Genomic DNA, 16,895 nt, shown 5'->3' on the forward strand with positions numbered 1-16,895 from the left:
CACAAATAATACACGTATTTTTATATTCAGTATAAGACCTTCATAAAGAAAAAGACATTGTAAAGAAGAAACATTTGTTAAATATTGTGGAAAACACACAGCTGTCAAACTAATCCAAGAGGATGATACCAAACAGTCTCTGTGATATGACTGAAGAACACCATCAGCTCACTGTTGAGCAGCTACAACAGGAAAGTATGTTATCACAGGAAGTGGACTTTTACTATCTGTGAACTGTGCGAGGTAACTGATTTTAGAAATATGGAACCTCTAACCACCAGCAGAAGACTTCCCTCTAATAAACAAACTGCAAACTTCATAAAGTGTAAACTGGGGTATCTGTACCTATCTATCATACACACACACACGTATGTATATATATACACATACACATACACACACACACATACATACATACATACATACATACATACGTGTGTGTGTGTGTGTGTGTGTATATATATATATATATATATATTGCTCCACTCCTAACAACTGGCCTCTTGGGGCTTATTGCTTTATTCATGTAAAAACGTCTTCTTTATGTTCAAAGAAATTCTGTGTTGTCAAAGAAAAAAGAGAAAACTGGATGTGAGGAGGTATGTACAAATTTAAGTTTATTGGGCTCAGCATGGAGCACTTCAGATTAATTTGACTTGATATTTTCCAATAAAAACCACCTGACAAAACCAGCCAACTGATGTAATTTCCTGGGTACTGGCAGGTTCAGAAACCTAAGCGTCAAGGGCTTAAAACAGGAAGTCTTCTCTGTACCACGCATGCTGTAAATCCGTAAAGAATCCGCAGAGAGAAGGAATTATGCTGACTGCTGTCCAGAAGACAATGAATAACGCCTCTTGTCCTCGTATCAGCTTTGACTTCTCAGGCAGGTTCCTGCCTCCTGTTTTCATCTCAGTTTTCATCATTGGTCTGGCAGCTAATGGATGGGGACTGAAGTCTTTGCTGCACAACTGGAAGAAACTGGGTAACATCAACGTGTTTGTTCTCAACCTTGGACTCACTGATGTTTTGTACCTGCTCACACTCCCATTTTTGGTGGTGTACTACTTCATGAAGAGTCAATGGATCTTTGGAGATACATTCTGCAAGATAACAAGATTCTGCTTCAACCTGAATTTGTATGGCAGCATTGGGTTCCTTACTTGTATAAGCGTGTACAGGTACCTGGCCATTGTCCATCCAATGAGAGTGAAGGGAAGAATAACTGTCACTCACTCTGTGACCATCTCAGTCATGGTTTGGCTGTTGGTGAGTGTTCAGAGTCTTCCTGACATGTTTTACCCCAAAACATTCGGAAACAGCACTGGAAAATGTTTCGATACAACCAGTAAGATCCATGTTGAGGATTACCTGAAATACAGCCTTGGACGGACGCTCACTGGTTTCTGTATCCCATTCCTCATCACACTGGGCTGCTATGGACATGTGATCGTCGTTCTCTGCCGCACGAACACCATCGACAAGGTACTGAAACAGAGAAGTTTGAGGTTGTTATTCATCTTGATTCTTCTCTTCTCTGTTTGTTACATCCCCTATCATGTTCTCAAAAACCTCAACCTCTGGTCAAGAGTTCTGTCCAAACAGTGGATGTGTCGTGGATGGTTCAACGGAGTCTACGTTGCTCATCAGATAAGTCGTGGCCTTGTGTGTCTGAACAGTGCTCTCAACCCTCTGGTTTACCTCCACGGACATTCCCGCTCAGCTCAGACGACTCTGCCAGCAAGCTCGTCAAGCTGTCATGCAGTTGTCCGTCACCCATAGTCAAGCTCCCCTGGTGTAATTTTTGATATGAGAATGAAATTGAACAATTGTATTGCATAATCTGCCATCATAATACCTGTACTGTACTGGGTCATCTGATTTGTGTGGTCATCACATTACTGTTAACCTGCAGCTGAGATTAAAAAACTTTAACCATTCTGAAAATGTCACATTCACTTTCTGAGAGAATAGTAGCATATTATTGTGGGGAGGCTCAGAAAACGGGAAGCTGAAAGTGTGAATGTGTAAAAATAGACGGGGTGCAAATTACATGACAATCAGAGTGCAACACGCCTTCATCAGCTGCACATCAAAGACATGCACAGGAAGAAAAATGGCAGATTTACAACACGTGTCTGTACTGGAGCTGTGCTTAAAGTCCTATCATACAAAACGTTCCTGCTAAAGAAAACCTGACATATTAGAGATGTCAACAACGTGTTTGCACAATCTCTTCAACTCAAATGTTTTGTTGTTTGACAACAGTAATAATTCAGATTACTTATGGGTTGAGGAAATCTAAGTAATTAAGCCCTTTCAAAACTCACTAGATGGCTGAGGTGCTTGGTTCCTCAAAAACAGACATTTATAGTCATGCATAAAAGATCACAATGTAACTTTAGTTATTTAAAAATTGAAGTTGTGCTAACTAGCTCGCTGCAGCCCATCCTGTCTCGTAATACTGCTTCATACCTCAAGGGGCAATAATCCGATCGTATGGCCCACTGTAGTTTCAGCTGGGACATGGATGTCAATTTGTTACGTTTCACAAGTGCCCTTAGCTTTTATCGTCAAAAAAAAAAAAAAAAAACAACTTGCAAAATGTGAAGAAAGGAAAAATTCTTACACCTATTCTCTTTATCAAACAGAAAATATACAACATTCCAGCTCTAGACATTGCTTTTCCACACTGATGATGACCGACCTTCCTCTCACTGTACTGCAATGTTACAGCATGTTAGCATTCATTTGACGTCATATTCCTGGCCATATGGTGAATTTTGGTCCATTCGCTCTCTCTGTAGCTTCATTTTGGTGTACTCCTAAAGCTGATCAGCTAAGCTCACTAGCTATTCGCTAACTTTGTAATTTATGTTTGAAATGAAGCTGTACAATATACTCTGGTGAATCATATATGTTTCAAAAGAATAATTCCACAGCATTATTACTGACTTTTAGAATAACGAAATTAAGTTTACTATTGAATTATTTCATTATCACTTTCCGGCACTGTAACTGTAACTATTATATGTGTGTAACTGGCACTGTATATTTACATGTGTAACTTTTTTTGTTATTTCATTATTCATTAGTTTTTGTTCTGTATGCCTAAGAGTTAATATTAGTTCCAACCTGCAATTGTTCAGGAGGGACATTTATGAGTGCAATGTGCAACAAGAAGTCTGGTGTGAGGCATGAGAGAGTGAAACTGGTTGTATAGTGTCTTGTCATGTTGGTGTTGACTAAAGAAGGAAAGGAAAGAGAAACTCTAGCCTGTTTATTCCCCACAGACCAGAAGTGGATATGGAGAACATGACCAACCAAGAAATAGTGTTGGTCTCTACAAAATTACAATCCAGTGTGCAAATCATTGACCAGAATGGGCTAATCAAGGTCCTGCTAGTGCAGTAAAACGTTTTTTTTTATGTGTGTGTGTTTTTTTTGTTTTTTTTTTTAGAAATTTGTTTATTAGAAAGCACTAAAATATGTAAAAACACTAAATGAACATGAAGCACGAGGTGAAATTATGTTACATTTTACACCTTAAAAGCAAAACATGATTGCATGCATCCTGTGGTATCATTTCATCATTGGATCAACACGACATCTTAATTTTCCGTTTGATCCTGCAATGATAAGGTTCTAAGAATAATGATCATTCGACAGGAAAGAAAGAATCGTTAAAGACATATTGCCTCAGTTACTTGAACCATTCTAGGTGCATGTAAAAACGTCTTCTTTATGTTCAAAGAAATTCTGTGTTGTCAAAGAAAAAAGAGAAAACTGGATGTGAGGAGGTATGTACAAATTTAAGTTTATTGGGCTCAGCATGGAGCTCTTTAGATTAATTTGACTTGATATTTTCCAATAAAAACCACCTGACAAAACCAGCCAACTGATGTGATTTCCTGGGTACTGGCAGGTTCAGAAACCTAAGCGTCAAGGGCTTAAAACAGGAAGTCTTCTCTGAACCACACATGCTGTAAATCCGTAAAGAATCCGCAGAGAGAAGGAATTATGCTGACTGCTGTCCAGAAGACAATGAATAACGCCTCTTGTCCTCGTGTCAGCTTTGACTTCTCAGGCAGGTTCCTGCCTCCTGTTTACATCTCAGTTTTCATCATTGGTCTGGCAGCTAATGGATGGGGACTGAAGTCTTTGCTGCACAACTGGAAGAAACTGGGTAACATCAACGTGTTTGTTCTCAACCTTGGACTCACTGATGTTTTGTACCTGCTCACACTCCCATTTTTGGTGGTGTACTACTTCATGAAGAGTCAATGGATCTTTGGAGATACATTCTGCAAGATAACAAGATTCTGCTTCAACCTGAATTTGTATGGCAGCATTGGGTTCCTTACTTGTATAAGTGTGTACAGGTACCTGGCCATTGTCCATCCAGTGAGAGCCATGGGAAGAATAACTGTCACTCACTCTGTGACCATCTCAGTCATGGTTTGGCTGTTGGTGAGTGTTCAGAGTCTTCCTGACATGTTTTACCCCAAAACATTCGGAAACAGCACTGGACAATGTTTCAGTACCACCAGTAAGATGCATGTTGAGGATTACCTGAAATACAGCCTTGGACGGACGCTCACTGGGTTCTGTATCCCATTCCTCATCACATTGGGCTGCTATGGACACATGTCTGTAGTTTTATGGACAATGAAGAGAACTGACAAGGTACAGAAGCAGAGAAGCTTGAAGTTGTTGTTCATCTTGATTCTTCTCTTCTCTGTTTGTTACATCCCCTATCACGTTCTCAAAAACCTCAACCTCTGGTCAAGAGTTCTGTCCAAACAGCGGATGTGTTGTGGATGGTTCAATGGAGTCTACGTTGCTCATCAGATAAGTCGTGGCCTTGTGTGTCTGAACAGTGCTCTCAACCCTCTGGTTTACCTCCATGGAAATGATGATATTCCTGCTCAGCTCAGACAGCTGCTCCAGCAAGCTCGTCAGATGTTCAACACTTTCTTTCGGTCAAACTCGGCTCATGTGCATGTGGCACAATCTGCAGGTGACATCTCACAAGAATTAACATTGTAACTGTTTAATTGGCTCAAACAGCACCTCTTGGAACTGTATTATGCACCTGTCTATCAGAGCTAGTGGTGTAAATTCATTACAATGTCAGTGGAATTGTCAGTCTTTGGTCATTAAAAGAATTTGAAAGATTTCACTTTGTTTTACACAACAGTTATTCATCAGACCACAAGAAGGTGTGTCACTTAACTTCCTTATTTTGAAATCCAAGAAAACTGAAATGCTAATTCTTTGTCCAAAGCAGATGAGAAATAAACTCTGCGATATCACTCTGAATGTACATAGTTCGACATTTTCACAGAGGCCTTGTGTTAGAAATGTCAGTGATCGTCATCTCTGCTTTGAAGAACATATCAACAATATCATTAAGACAAAGGAAAATACAACCTGCATAAAATATTGCTGCTAGAATATTAACCACAGCTAGAACATGTACGCATGGTTATGTAGTTGTACTGTCTGTTACGCTTTTTTGTATATCTACGGCTTGTGTTTTTTGAATGAAGCTCATTGCTGTTTTTGTTGTACGTGTCAACTATTCCATTTGTAATGGTTTGGTTTGTATGTAGTTAATCTCACTTGACATTATTGGGTGTTTTGCTAATGAAGCTCATTGCTGTTTTTATTATACATACAGCTCTTTGAGGCATGTTTTGTGATACTGGGATATAATACACTTTGACTTTACTCGACTATCTTAATTAAGTATTGCATTCTTTGCTTGATTAACACTTTTGTTGCAGAGGGTTAATTTTTTTCATCTAACCAGGAAGTTCAGATAAACCACATATCTTGGTGTCCCTCTTTGAGATCTGCAGGGAGATAAGGATCATTTCATATGATTGGTGCGGAAGCCCAGTGCCATGCTTGGTCTCTGTTATTTCATATCAGGAAATAATGGTGTATGACAAATAGACTCTAAATGTGATGTTTTTCTGGTATACTTATGATGCGGTAAACATTCCTAAGTCTTCCTTGTGCCTTTCTCAACTCACAGAATCTATAGCATTAGCTGCATTTTGACTGATACCAGAATAAGCAGAGATGATACGGCAGTTCTTCTGGTCTTGGACAGTGATAATCCTGTCATGGTGTGTAGCATTGTTGTGGAATTTGAAGGCCAGATGTGCAACCCACAACAGTCCAGAAATAGTCAAATTCAGCTGTCTGAGAAAAAGTGCTCAAAAGGATCTGCAGGAGTCAGGGTCCGAGATGCAAACACTTTATTGCCGCGGCAGCAAAGGGAGAGAAATCCAGAAACACACAGGGTGTACATCTGAAGAAGTCTCTGACCTGCAATGGTCAGTGCTCTATCTTTTATACAGTTCTACTGAAGGTATTCCCCGCCCTTGGGGCATCTTTTCTTTTTTCTAGGCTCTTCTATTTTTTTACACCATTAGGTACTTTTTGGCTGCTATCTCCTCTTTTCTCCTCTCTATTCCTCCAATTATACACCATTAGTTTTTGATTGTCATGGGCTCTGTTTTTTAAAAATAACATCAAATTACATTTTATTATCATGATTGCATGTAAGCATAAGGACACATCACATAGAAAATGCTTTAAAAATATAGTAAAGTATATTAAATCATCCCAAACCATTATTCGTTAACACACAGTAAATCATAGTTGTGATTATAAGACCATTTAGTTCTTTCATGATTATAACAAATGTTAAACATGGATTAAATACAGTAAGGTTATGTAAGGACACGCAGGGTTATATTAGGTCACAATCATCCTGGTCTGAAACTGGTCAGAACCGGCTAAAACACCTGCAAGGCCATGGAAAGCACCAAAGATTTATGGTCCAGGTGTCCTGCCCTCGCAATGTTGGCTGCATGGTGTCTTGCAGCTCATTATCGTCGCTGCACAGCAACCTCCCTTCTTATCTTTGCACTGGCATCTTGGCCTTTCATGTGCTCTTCCTTCACTTAAGCAAACAGCAATTATTTTTTACTATCATATCAGGCTTGCACAGAGCTACTCTTATCATATCAAACTTCATAGAGCTGCTACTATTGTTTACCATTAGCTTACAGTGTTACACTTGATTCTTCACATATCGATTCTTCACATATTAATTCTTCACGTATCAAATAGAAAAATTATACTACATCTCCCCCCTTTGTGACTGTAAAGTCACAGAGCCGGCTCAACCAAACTAGTACTAGTAGGGATCCCTAAACGACTTAATGAACAGCAATTCCTCATAAGTGAGCAATTCGTCATAAGAAGGAGACACAGCAAACCGTTCCCAAAGACAGTGAGGCATAAATACATATATTCAGTAGTATTAAGTTTCCAGTCGTAACATGCAGTAGTAAGGCACTTTTGATAACTTCAAACTCATATATCATAGCAAACCAATATATCATATATCATAATAAATACAAAGAAACATGAGATGATTAAACTTCAGAGAAAGACTTAAATCACTTCTGCGTATTTCCCTTCCTAGTGAACAGCATCATAGACAATCATTTCAGTGGTTTATAACTTCAGTACAGACACTAGTGATTTTCAGCAGGATTGACATGATTAGAAGCATGGAAAAGTCTCTCAATCCACACGGTTCAGGGGCTATCAGCACCTGGTGGATCAGGGGAAGGGGAGGTTGGAGAAAATGGATGGGAATCCGGGCTGGATGGGACAGGGGAGGTGATTAGAGGTGGAATGGGAGAGGCAGGTGGGGCTTGGGTGGATATAATCAGGTGCCTTGATCTCAAGGCCTCGAGCCGTTCCCCTAGCTCTTCAATACGCTCTTCTTGTCTGCGTATTTTGGCATCGCGGAGAACAATATAAGCTTGTTGCTGGTCATAAGCCTCCTGGAGCTTACAAAAAGCTTGTCGTTCAACATGATATTTTCTCAGGAAAGCATCCTTTGCCTGTAGGGCGGCATCTCTTTCAAGAACTGCCGCATGCTTTTCTCGGGACAGGGCATTTCTCTCCTGTATCCAGGCATCCTTTTCTGCTACAAAAAGCGCTTTCTCCCTTTCCCATTGTTCCTTCTCATAGCGATACAGCGCGGCATCAAGACGCATGCGCTGCCGTGATCGCTGAGTGAGAGCGTTACGGCGCTGTTGCATGAGGAAAGCACATTCTTGGGGTGTTTTATTCTCCAGGTATGGTCTGAAGTGCTCCATATCCATGAGGAGTGTAGCCGGATCAAGGAGACGGTTTGGAGTGGGGGCCACAATGTGGACAGGCGTGACCCCTTGTGTAGGTGTGGCCTCACCTCCAGCAGGAACATTGCTAGTTTGAGGCTCCAGGAGCAAAGACAATAGAGAAGTTGGTGGGTTTTGGGGTGTGACTGCAGCAGATGTACTAGCATAAGCATGCTCAGCAGGGTGTGACTGATCGGTGGTTGGCCCTTCAGCAACCTGAGGGCCAGACGCAGATTCTGCTCCGTTCATTGACATCAGCGGGGCTCGGGAACCACGAGGTGGAGCCATCCAATTGCCTCCTCGAGGGGTAGGGGTAGCCGGCGAAGCAGGAACAGCCAGGTGTGAAGCATGTGGCACCTGCACTGGATCGCCAACTGCCGTCTGCATCCGCCCAGGAAATGGATAGGGTGGAGGAGGATGGAAGGGACCACTTGGACTCTGCAGATCACGCTGCCAGTTGGTACTCGGACGGTCAGACATCTCTGTCTTTGTAGAGCGATATGGAGAGGTTAGTGGACACATAAACCTTACTCTAGATGGTATCTATAATAATCCTCTTCCTTTGCTAGAACAGCTCTCTCTGTTTTGTCCACAAAGTAAAGTTTTTCTCCTACTTTAAAAGAACGTTGGCTCTTACATGCAAATAAATGTGGACCACGTTTGAAAAGGCCATCACCTGCGCATACATAGTGTCGATTAAAAAGTTTCGATAGTTTCCTCACCCCCTTTCTCTTGTGCTTTTGTAAAAACATATGAGTACTAAAGAGTATAAGTGGACCACAATACAGGGAAACTATATTTACAATATTCTTTGTGGTGAGTGGTAATCGGTCAGGCGTTTCAGGAGTTACTAGATCAAAATCATATTTTAAAGTAAGTCGGGTGCATTTTGCCGTGATGCCCAGAGGAAGATCATAACTCTTTTCTGTCCATGCCGTAGCTGTTATAGCTCGTATTCGGATGTCCTGGGGAAGTGGTGGCAAAGGAAAATCTTTGGAATGCACCGAGGTGCCCAAATACTGCACATGCGTTTTTGATTGGGTTACCAACACTGGTCCCAAAGGCAATACGTCTAATATATCCTGTAAATCCTCATGATACTTTCGTATTTCTTTCGGTTTTGGTTTACCCCTCCGTTTTCTAGATTTCTTTCTTTCCATTGTCAGATTAAGATATACTGAGAACCGGATCTTCCCCTGCACTATCTTCAGGAGTTTGTCTGGGTTGCAGTGAGCCACTACTTGCGGCGCTACTTGTTGAGTCTTTACTCTCACGCCTTCTCCTTTCTGCAAGTCTCTGTGATCGCCTCTCTCCTTGCGGCTCTGGTGTTCGCCTTTCCCCCTGAGGGGAAGCGCGGCTGTCCCTCTCTGGTTGTCTTAGGGCGGCGCCGCCGTCCCTGTCTTCCTGCCTTCCTGGTCCCTGCAGGGCGGCTGTGCCGTCCCTTTGCGCTTGCGTCGGATCTCTGGCTCTGCAGCAGTGATTTAAATGAAACCAAACTCTCTTACCCTCGACTTTTAGAGCAGTTGGGGTAGATAGGATAACCTTAAAGGGCCCCTCTCGTCTGGCTTCGTTCCACTTTCGTTTGAACACCTTCACGTAGACCCAGTCACCAGGCACAATCTTTCTCAGTGGCTCTGGGATGTCGGCGTTCCTCTCCTCCGAGACAGCTTTTATCTGTTGAAACACAGCTTTATGTATTTGTGTTAAGTGTCGCAAATAACAGGTTAGTTCTCTTTCACACTGCTCAAGTGGCGGCCCCTCATAGGGACCTCTGTAGAAGGGCACTGGCATCGGTCTTCCTGTTAGGGCCTCATGCGGCGTTAGATGTGTTAGTCGATTAGCTTGTGTGCGCATAGACATCAAGGTTAGAGGCAATGCATCCACCCAATTAAGCTTGTATTGGCTGTCTGCTATAATTTTTGCAAGCTTGGCTTTCAATGTTCCATTCGCTCTTTCCACTGCCCCCTGTGACTGTGGATGATACACACATCCAAACTTCTGCTTGATGCCCAGCATTTTTAAAGCCACCTTCATTGTTTCTGCTACAAATGCAGCCCCATTGTCTGAACTGATGGTGTCAGGAAAACCAAATCTCGGAAAAACGTCCTTGCACAAAAACTTTGCTGCTGCTCTAGCATCCGGGCCTTTAGTTGGAACAGCCTCTACCCATCTACTAAACCTGTCCACAACGACCAGAATGTATCTGAACCCTTTTACTCGTTGTGTCATGTCAATGTAATCCATCATTAAATGTCGAAAAGGTCCCTCTGGTGGTGGAATGTGTGCAAGTGGCGCTGTGAACGATTTTCTGATGTTATATTGTGCACATACCTCACACTCCTGTAGTGTTCTGTCAACCATAGCCGCCAAAAACGGAGACCACCATACAGGCTGAAGTCGTCTCAGTACCTCCCCCCTTGCGCAATGGTCTTGACCATGCGCATCAAGAATAGCAACCTTAGTAAGGGAAGAAGGGAGAACAAAATGGCCACGTGGGCCACGCCATAGACCTGGTGTGTGACCTGTCTCACTGTTTTTGAATGCTCCTCTTTTTCGCCATACAGAATGTTCATAAGGGCCTGCTGCTGCTTGTGCTGCTATCAGAGATGTCAAGGTTGTGAGAGGCTCACAGTCTCCTGCTAACAAAATGGGTCCCATACAGGTAGATGTGGCTACACGCTTGGCAGCTTCATCTGCTAAATTATTGCCTTTAGCTATTAGAGTGTTTGTGGTTTGATGAGCTGCACATTTTATAATAGCAAGGGCTTTAGGATAATGTATTGCTTCCAAAAGATCTGAGATGGCTTGCCCATGAGTTACTGGTGTTCCATCTGCTCTGAGGAAGCCTCTCTGCTTCCAGATTATGCCATGAATGTGGCAAACTGCATATGCGTACTGTGAATCTGTGTAGACATTCAAAGTTTTTCCAGCCGCTAGGCGGCATGCTGCAGTCAAAGCTTTAATTTCTGCAAGTTGAGCAGAACAAGGTTGAGCACATTTCATAGTTTGTACTTCAGTAAATGTATCATCAGGATGCAACTGTATGATAGCATAACCAGCATGATTCCCTGCAGCATCTCTAAAACAGGAACCATCTACAAAAAAGGTAAGCTCTGCTGGTATTGGTTGATTATACAAATCTTGTCGTGGCTTCAAAAACACATCTGTCTTTTCAACACAGTCATGTGGTGTCCCGTCTGCAGGTGTCACCATCCTCGTGGCAGGATTTATTGTGTTGCAACGTTGAATAGTGAGTTCTGGGGCTGAGAGGATTACCTCATAGCCTGTCCTTCGAGCCTGTGTTAAGACAAATCTGGGACTTGTTATTAACGCATGTAATTGATGTGACGTGTACAAAATGGTTGGATGTCCCATTGTAATGGCTGATGCTTTCTGGAAGGCGAAAGCAGCTGCTGCTAGTCCCTGGTAACAGGGAGGCAGACCTGTTTCAATATTATCTAGCTTGGTGCTATAATAGGCTAGTGGCTGCTTACCAGTAGGAGTTTCTTGCATCAGTACCGCACATGCATATCCTGCCTTTTCTGCAACATAGAGATGAAACACATTAGCATAGTTAGGATTGCCAAGTGCTGGGGCTTGCTGCATGTCCTGTTTAAGGGACTCAAAGGCTCCCTCAGCTTCTAGAGTCCACTGTAGTTCAGCTGAGCCATTTGTTTGGCCTGCAGCGCGAATTAAACCGCGCAGTGGAGCTGTTTTGATAGCATAATCACAGATCCATGGTCGACTGAAACCGGCCATCCCCAAGAAAGAGAGCATTTGTCCCACCGTTTGCGGTTTGGGAGCTTTTGTCACCGCCTCAATTTGTGAGGGTGCAATGGTTCGTTTGTTACCACAAAGTTGTCTGCCCAGGTATTCAACTTGTGATTGGCAGAACTGCAATTTATCTTTGCTTACCTTATGCCCCCCTTTTTCCAACGCCATCAGAACGGAAACTGAATCCCTGAGGCACTGTTTTTTAGAAGTGCTGCAAATTAACAAATCATCCATGTATTGTAACATAGTGCTTGTAAGCTCCAAATGTTGAAGATCATTAGCCAACACTCTGTTGAATATAGATGGGCTCTCAACATAGCCCTGTGCGAGACGTGTATAAGTGTATTGCTGTCCTTCAAAGGTAAAAGCAAAAAGATATTGTGAGTCTTGGTGCAGTGGTACACTAAAAAACGCTGAGCAGAGGTCAATAACCGTATACCAGCAAGCGTCATGTGGGATATTAGAAAGAATAGTATGTGGGTCTGGTACTACAGGTACTTCTGCCTCAACTATGGCATTTATAGGGCGTAGATCGTGCACTAAGCGATAATCATTAGAATTTGGTTTTTTAAGAGGAAGGATTGGCGTGTTACACGGACTTTTGGTTGGTTTTAATACTCCTGCTGCTATCAGGCCCTTAATAATAGGTTGTATTCCGGCTACTTGGTGGTCTTTCAGCGGATATTGCCTTTTGTACGGAAAGACGATTCCCTTTTTAACTTTGATCTGAACCGGTTGTGCTGACTTCACTAACCCTATATCTGTTTTACTTTGTGACCACAATCTGGGTGGAACTTGACTGAGCAGTGCTTTGTGTTCTTCTGAAAGTGGCATCAGCGCTGGGATCCTTTGGCTCAGTAATACTTGAACTCCTGTCCCTTCATCATAAGTTCGTATGGAGATTTTCAAATATTGTCCATTGAAGGAAGACTGTATTTGTGGGTTCTGAGTGGGCCTCCAGTCCGTCACCCGCAGAACATCTTTCATCATTGGTCCCAGGTGGTGTGACTCCCGTCCCCCAGCTATCATAAGAGTGACATGTGGAACAGAATTTAGCACCTGAAACCATCGATGCAATTCTGGTGGTAATAATACTGCTGCAGCTGCTCCTTGTGGGCCAACATACAGGTCTTGACACACCATGGAAAATATTCTGCCTGTGATCAGTTCTGTCCAGCACTCTTTGTAATCAGCATGTTGCTGTCTTTCATCAAACATTAGAGTGCAATGTAATGGCAGCTGTGGGTCATGTGCAGAGGGAAACTCTTTATGCACTAGGTCCTTCCATGCGTTCCACTGGTGCACCAATTCTGATTTAGCTGGCCATTGAATCCAATATACCATGGGCTGTATATAGGTTTGAGGTTTGTCATAGCCCAGTATTTCTGATAGTTCCAGAGCAGCCATCATATGGAAGGTGGGTTCTTTCATGAGCTCCAGCTCAAGCCCCTTGTGTGTGCAGGTAATAGTAGCCTTCAGTGGGCACAGAATGTCTCGTCCCAAAAGGTTGATGGGGGTATTTTCAGAATATAGCAAAGGGGCCGTTATTGTTTTGTTGCAGATTACCATGTGCACCGGTTGCGTTAAAGGAGTTATCTGTGCTGTCCCAGAGAAGCCTATGGTCTTGATGGACAGGCCTGAGAGAGGAAGAGAGGAGCCTTCACTACCAATACAAGAGTAGGTGGCTCCTGTATCCACCATGAAATCATATCTTTGATTTCGTATTATGACGTCGACAGTTGGCTCGTCTTGCGGTTGGGTGGATACAACCGGTGTCATGTACTTCCTCTCTGGCTCCTCCGGGCCCCCCTATTGTTGCCACTCTTTGGCTGGCCCTACCCAAGGGTTAACAGGGCAGTCACTGCGACGATGGCCTTTCTGGCCACATCCCCAACATTCGTCTGATGCAACATTTAGTTGAGTTTGTGATTGGGCACGCCTAGGCATTTGGGAGGCAAATCCTCTTCCTCTTCCTTGACGATACATGCCTCCTCTTTGCCCTGGCTGACCTCTGAAGGGCGGTGTTCTATTTGGTGGAGGCTGATTCACATAAACATTAACCGGAGGTGGAGGAGGAGCCTGTTGTGGTGGCTGCTGGAGGGCAGGCGGCGGCACAGGCACAGGCGTCTGCTGCACCTGGGGTGGGGCTGCTGGCTGAGGTGCCATCGGTTGTTGATGCGTAGTCACCGCTGCTGAAGGTGCTGGAGGTGGGTCTATGGTATACACCGGAGCTTGCACTCTGCTTTTCTCTTTCTTTTGTTTAGTGCTTAGTTCATTTAGTTGCAGCTGAGTGAGTTTACTAGCCAGGTGTTTAGTCACCTCCTCTTCTTTCTGCTTTTCTTTTCTTGTGTTCTCCACATGGTGTACAACGTGCTCAGAGAACAAAGGCCACTCCATCTTCATCAAGCCTACCACATTGTCTAAACGCTTTTGCACCTCTTGGGGCATGGCCTTTTTTACCATCACTTTAAACAGGCTTTTGGTGGTGTCATTAGCATTCCATGCTCCTCCTGTTTCCTCTCTCCATCTGTTTTGGAAGGTTCTCAGGAATTTAGCTGGACACTCATCATCCTTCAGTTTCTCTCCTTCCAGCTTTGAGGGATCCATTTTTTCAGGGAAGTGTTTTCTCACCTCCGTCCACACTGCTCCCCGATGTCCATTGAAACCAACACCATCGACCGTGTGCCCTATCACGGCTGCACGAAGTCGTGCTCCATGAAAAACTTCTTCCGTGGTTGACTTGCCTGCAACATACATGAGCAGCGCCTTTATGTCTCCCAATGCAAGGGTGACTCCAGCTGTGTTTTCTTCCAGGGCTGTAATCCATTTATTAGCCCCTTCATGTATGTCTGGCAATCTTCCTGCCAACCCAATCATATCGCAGAATGACCATGGCACATATTGTCGGATATTATTTTGGCCTTTTGTTACAAGGGGCATCTGGGAATAGGCTGATCTATTGTATGGGTCTCTCAATTGCTTGTTACTTCTGAGAGTCATGCCACCAGCCTGATGTACTTCCATATTTTCTGGGCCTTCCAACGAGTCTGTGAAGGTCATCAGATCATCCTCTGGTTCATTGAGAAAGCATCGTGAGTAGTTATCCACTTCTTTTTCCTCAGTTCTTAACGTTCCTCTCAACTCCAGATTCATAGTTTGTGAGGGAGCTGGTAGCTCCGTCAGAGAGAAATGCTTATTTTCTCTTCTGAGTTGCATTATCTCTTGCTGAGTTTTCTGTAGCTTTTCCAAATGCCCTTGCAGTCTTCTTCTTTGTTCGTTTAGGGCAAATACTTCGTCCAGTTCTTGCTGCATTTCGTCTCTATTCGAGTTTCTGGATGCTTCAGAAGGCGGGGGGCTTGGTTTCTGTAAATGAGGCTGTGTTTTGTCCATTGAGAGGAAAGGATTACTGCTTTCCCACGAAGTAGGGTTGCTTTGGTGCCCCCTGCAGGTATCTCTGCACTTTGCTGGACCACATTCCTCTTCCAGCCCAAATGATGACTTTTTCAGGCTTGTGTGATGCTGTTGTTGTTCTTTCATTTCTTCTGTAGGGTGATTTCTTGATAGTTTTGCATAATCAGCTCTATCTCTCTCATCCTCCGTCTGTGGGGTGACTGTTACTCCATGTCTCTTGCTGGAGCACTCTCCCATACTGTCACATACTGATCTGACGGAGGATAAGCTTCCACCTGCCTTGCTGCACTCTCTCTCTTCTTCAGCAGTCGGGGGTTCCAATTGATGGTAAATTTTCCTACTAATTCACCTTCTGTTTTTCTTTCTACTCCCCGTATTGGGCATTGTTTAGCAGCTGCATAAGTCTTTTCGGGTGTGTATGGGGGCGGCAGTAATGTTTCCATTGGGGCAGAGGGCGTCACTGATTGCTCTGTTGGTCCCTCTTTTCTCTCTGTCATAGCAGGCATTTGCTTCACATCCATCAGGTGTTGTCTGGCTGTTTCTCTGAACCAGTTGAGCACTTCCCTCTCTCTGGCTCTCTTTCCTTCTCTGCTGTTGCTTGTGTCTTTAGCCTTGTAATGTTTAATGTTGGCTTCCACTTCACGACAGCAGGATGCTTCAAAAGTGCCCCTTTCAGGCCACTGTAATCTTCCTGATGTCCGCTTATGCCACTTTGTCATGCACTGCTTAATTTGTTTTGCGTAATCTGAATGCTGTCTTATTACCAGCTCCACTGGGGTTAACAGCCCCTCCCCTTTTGACATTTTAATTCCCATAAATCCCTGTTTTGCTCCTAACTCCTGTCTAGTGAGTTCAGGCTCTCCTTCCCCTTTTGTTCTTATCAGTACTATTATTTTTCCCGCAGTTACAGCTTGTTTAAGTCTGGGTGTTTTGGTGGGATCGTATCTCAGGTCTTCAGATCCGTCCGCGGCAGGGGTCTTTGTAATATACCCAAACTTTCCTGTTTCCCACTCTACCCTCCTGGGGACGATGCGTATCTCTAGTCGTGGATCTACTGCAGCCCTGTGTCTCCCTGCTATAGTCAAATTTTCAGGAATTCCTAAAAAAGGACGCAAAGGAAGAGTTATTGAAACAGTTGGATTATTACACAATACTTCTAGCAAAGTTGCCAAAGTGCGTGGTGTCCACAAACCTCGTATCACTCTTTCCCACGGTACTGAAGGAAACTCCTCTTTTGTTTGAGCCAAATTAATAATTCTCGTAATCAGCCACAACTTCAAATTGATTTCCTGTTCAGTTTGCCAATTTTCTACCCCTTCTTCATCAAAATAAGTACGTTCTAGCCAAAAGTGTGTTCTGATGCCACGAGTTTCAATATCTCCTGCGCTACTTATGTGCTCAGGCAGTAATATTTCTTCTTCACTATCACTATTTTCCCTTTGTGCATCCATTCACCTTTTATGATTATTATTCACACTCTTATATCATTAACTTACT

General features: G+C 43.3%; 2 protein-coding genes across 2 annotated transcripts; both read left to right on the forward strand.

Moving 5' to 3' along the window:
* Positions 1 to 831: 831 nt before the first annotated feature.
* Positions 832 to 1,866, forward strand: LOC139335422 (P2Y purinoceptor 1). Its single transcript, XM_070969018.1, is given in 2 exon segments — positions 832 to 1,706; positions 1,708 to 1,866. Coding segments are annotated over 2 exon segments (957 nt in total). The 5' UTR covers positions 832 to 843; the 3' UTR covers positions 1,802 to 1,866.
* Positions 1,867 to 4,032: 2,166 nt separating this feature from the next.
* On the forward strand, positions 4,033 to 5,049 carry LOC139335243 (P2Y purinoceptor 1-like). The gene has a single exon (XM_070968749.1). The coding sequence runs from the start codon at positions 4,045 to 4,047 to the stop codon at positions 5,047 to 5,049; it is 1,005 nt and encodes a 334-aa protein (XP_070824850.1). The 5' UTR covers positions 4,033 to 4,044.
* The last annotated feature ends 11,846 nt before the right edge of the window (positions 5,050 to 16,895 follow it).

The sequence above is a fragment of the Chaetodon trifascialis genome, chromosome 8 (genome assembly GCF_039877785.1).
Source record: "Chaetodon trifascialis isolate fChaTrf1 chromosome 8, fChaTrf1.hap1, whole genome shotgun sequence".
In the NCBI taxonomy this organism is placed as follows: domain Eukaryota; kingdom Metazoa; phylum Chordata; class Actinopteri; order Chaetodontiformes; family Chaetodontidae; genus Chaetodon; species Chaetodon trifascialis.

What these genes read in the sequence shown, in the direction of transcription:
- LOC139335243 (XM_070968749.1), top strand. Translation starts at nt 4,045, where the DNA reads ATGAATAACGCCTCTTGTCCTCGTGTCAGCTTTGACTTCTCAGGCAGG.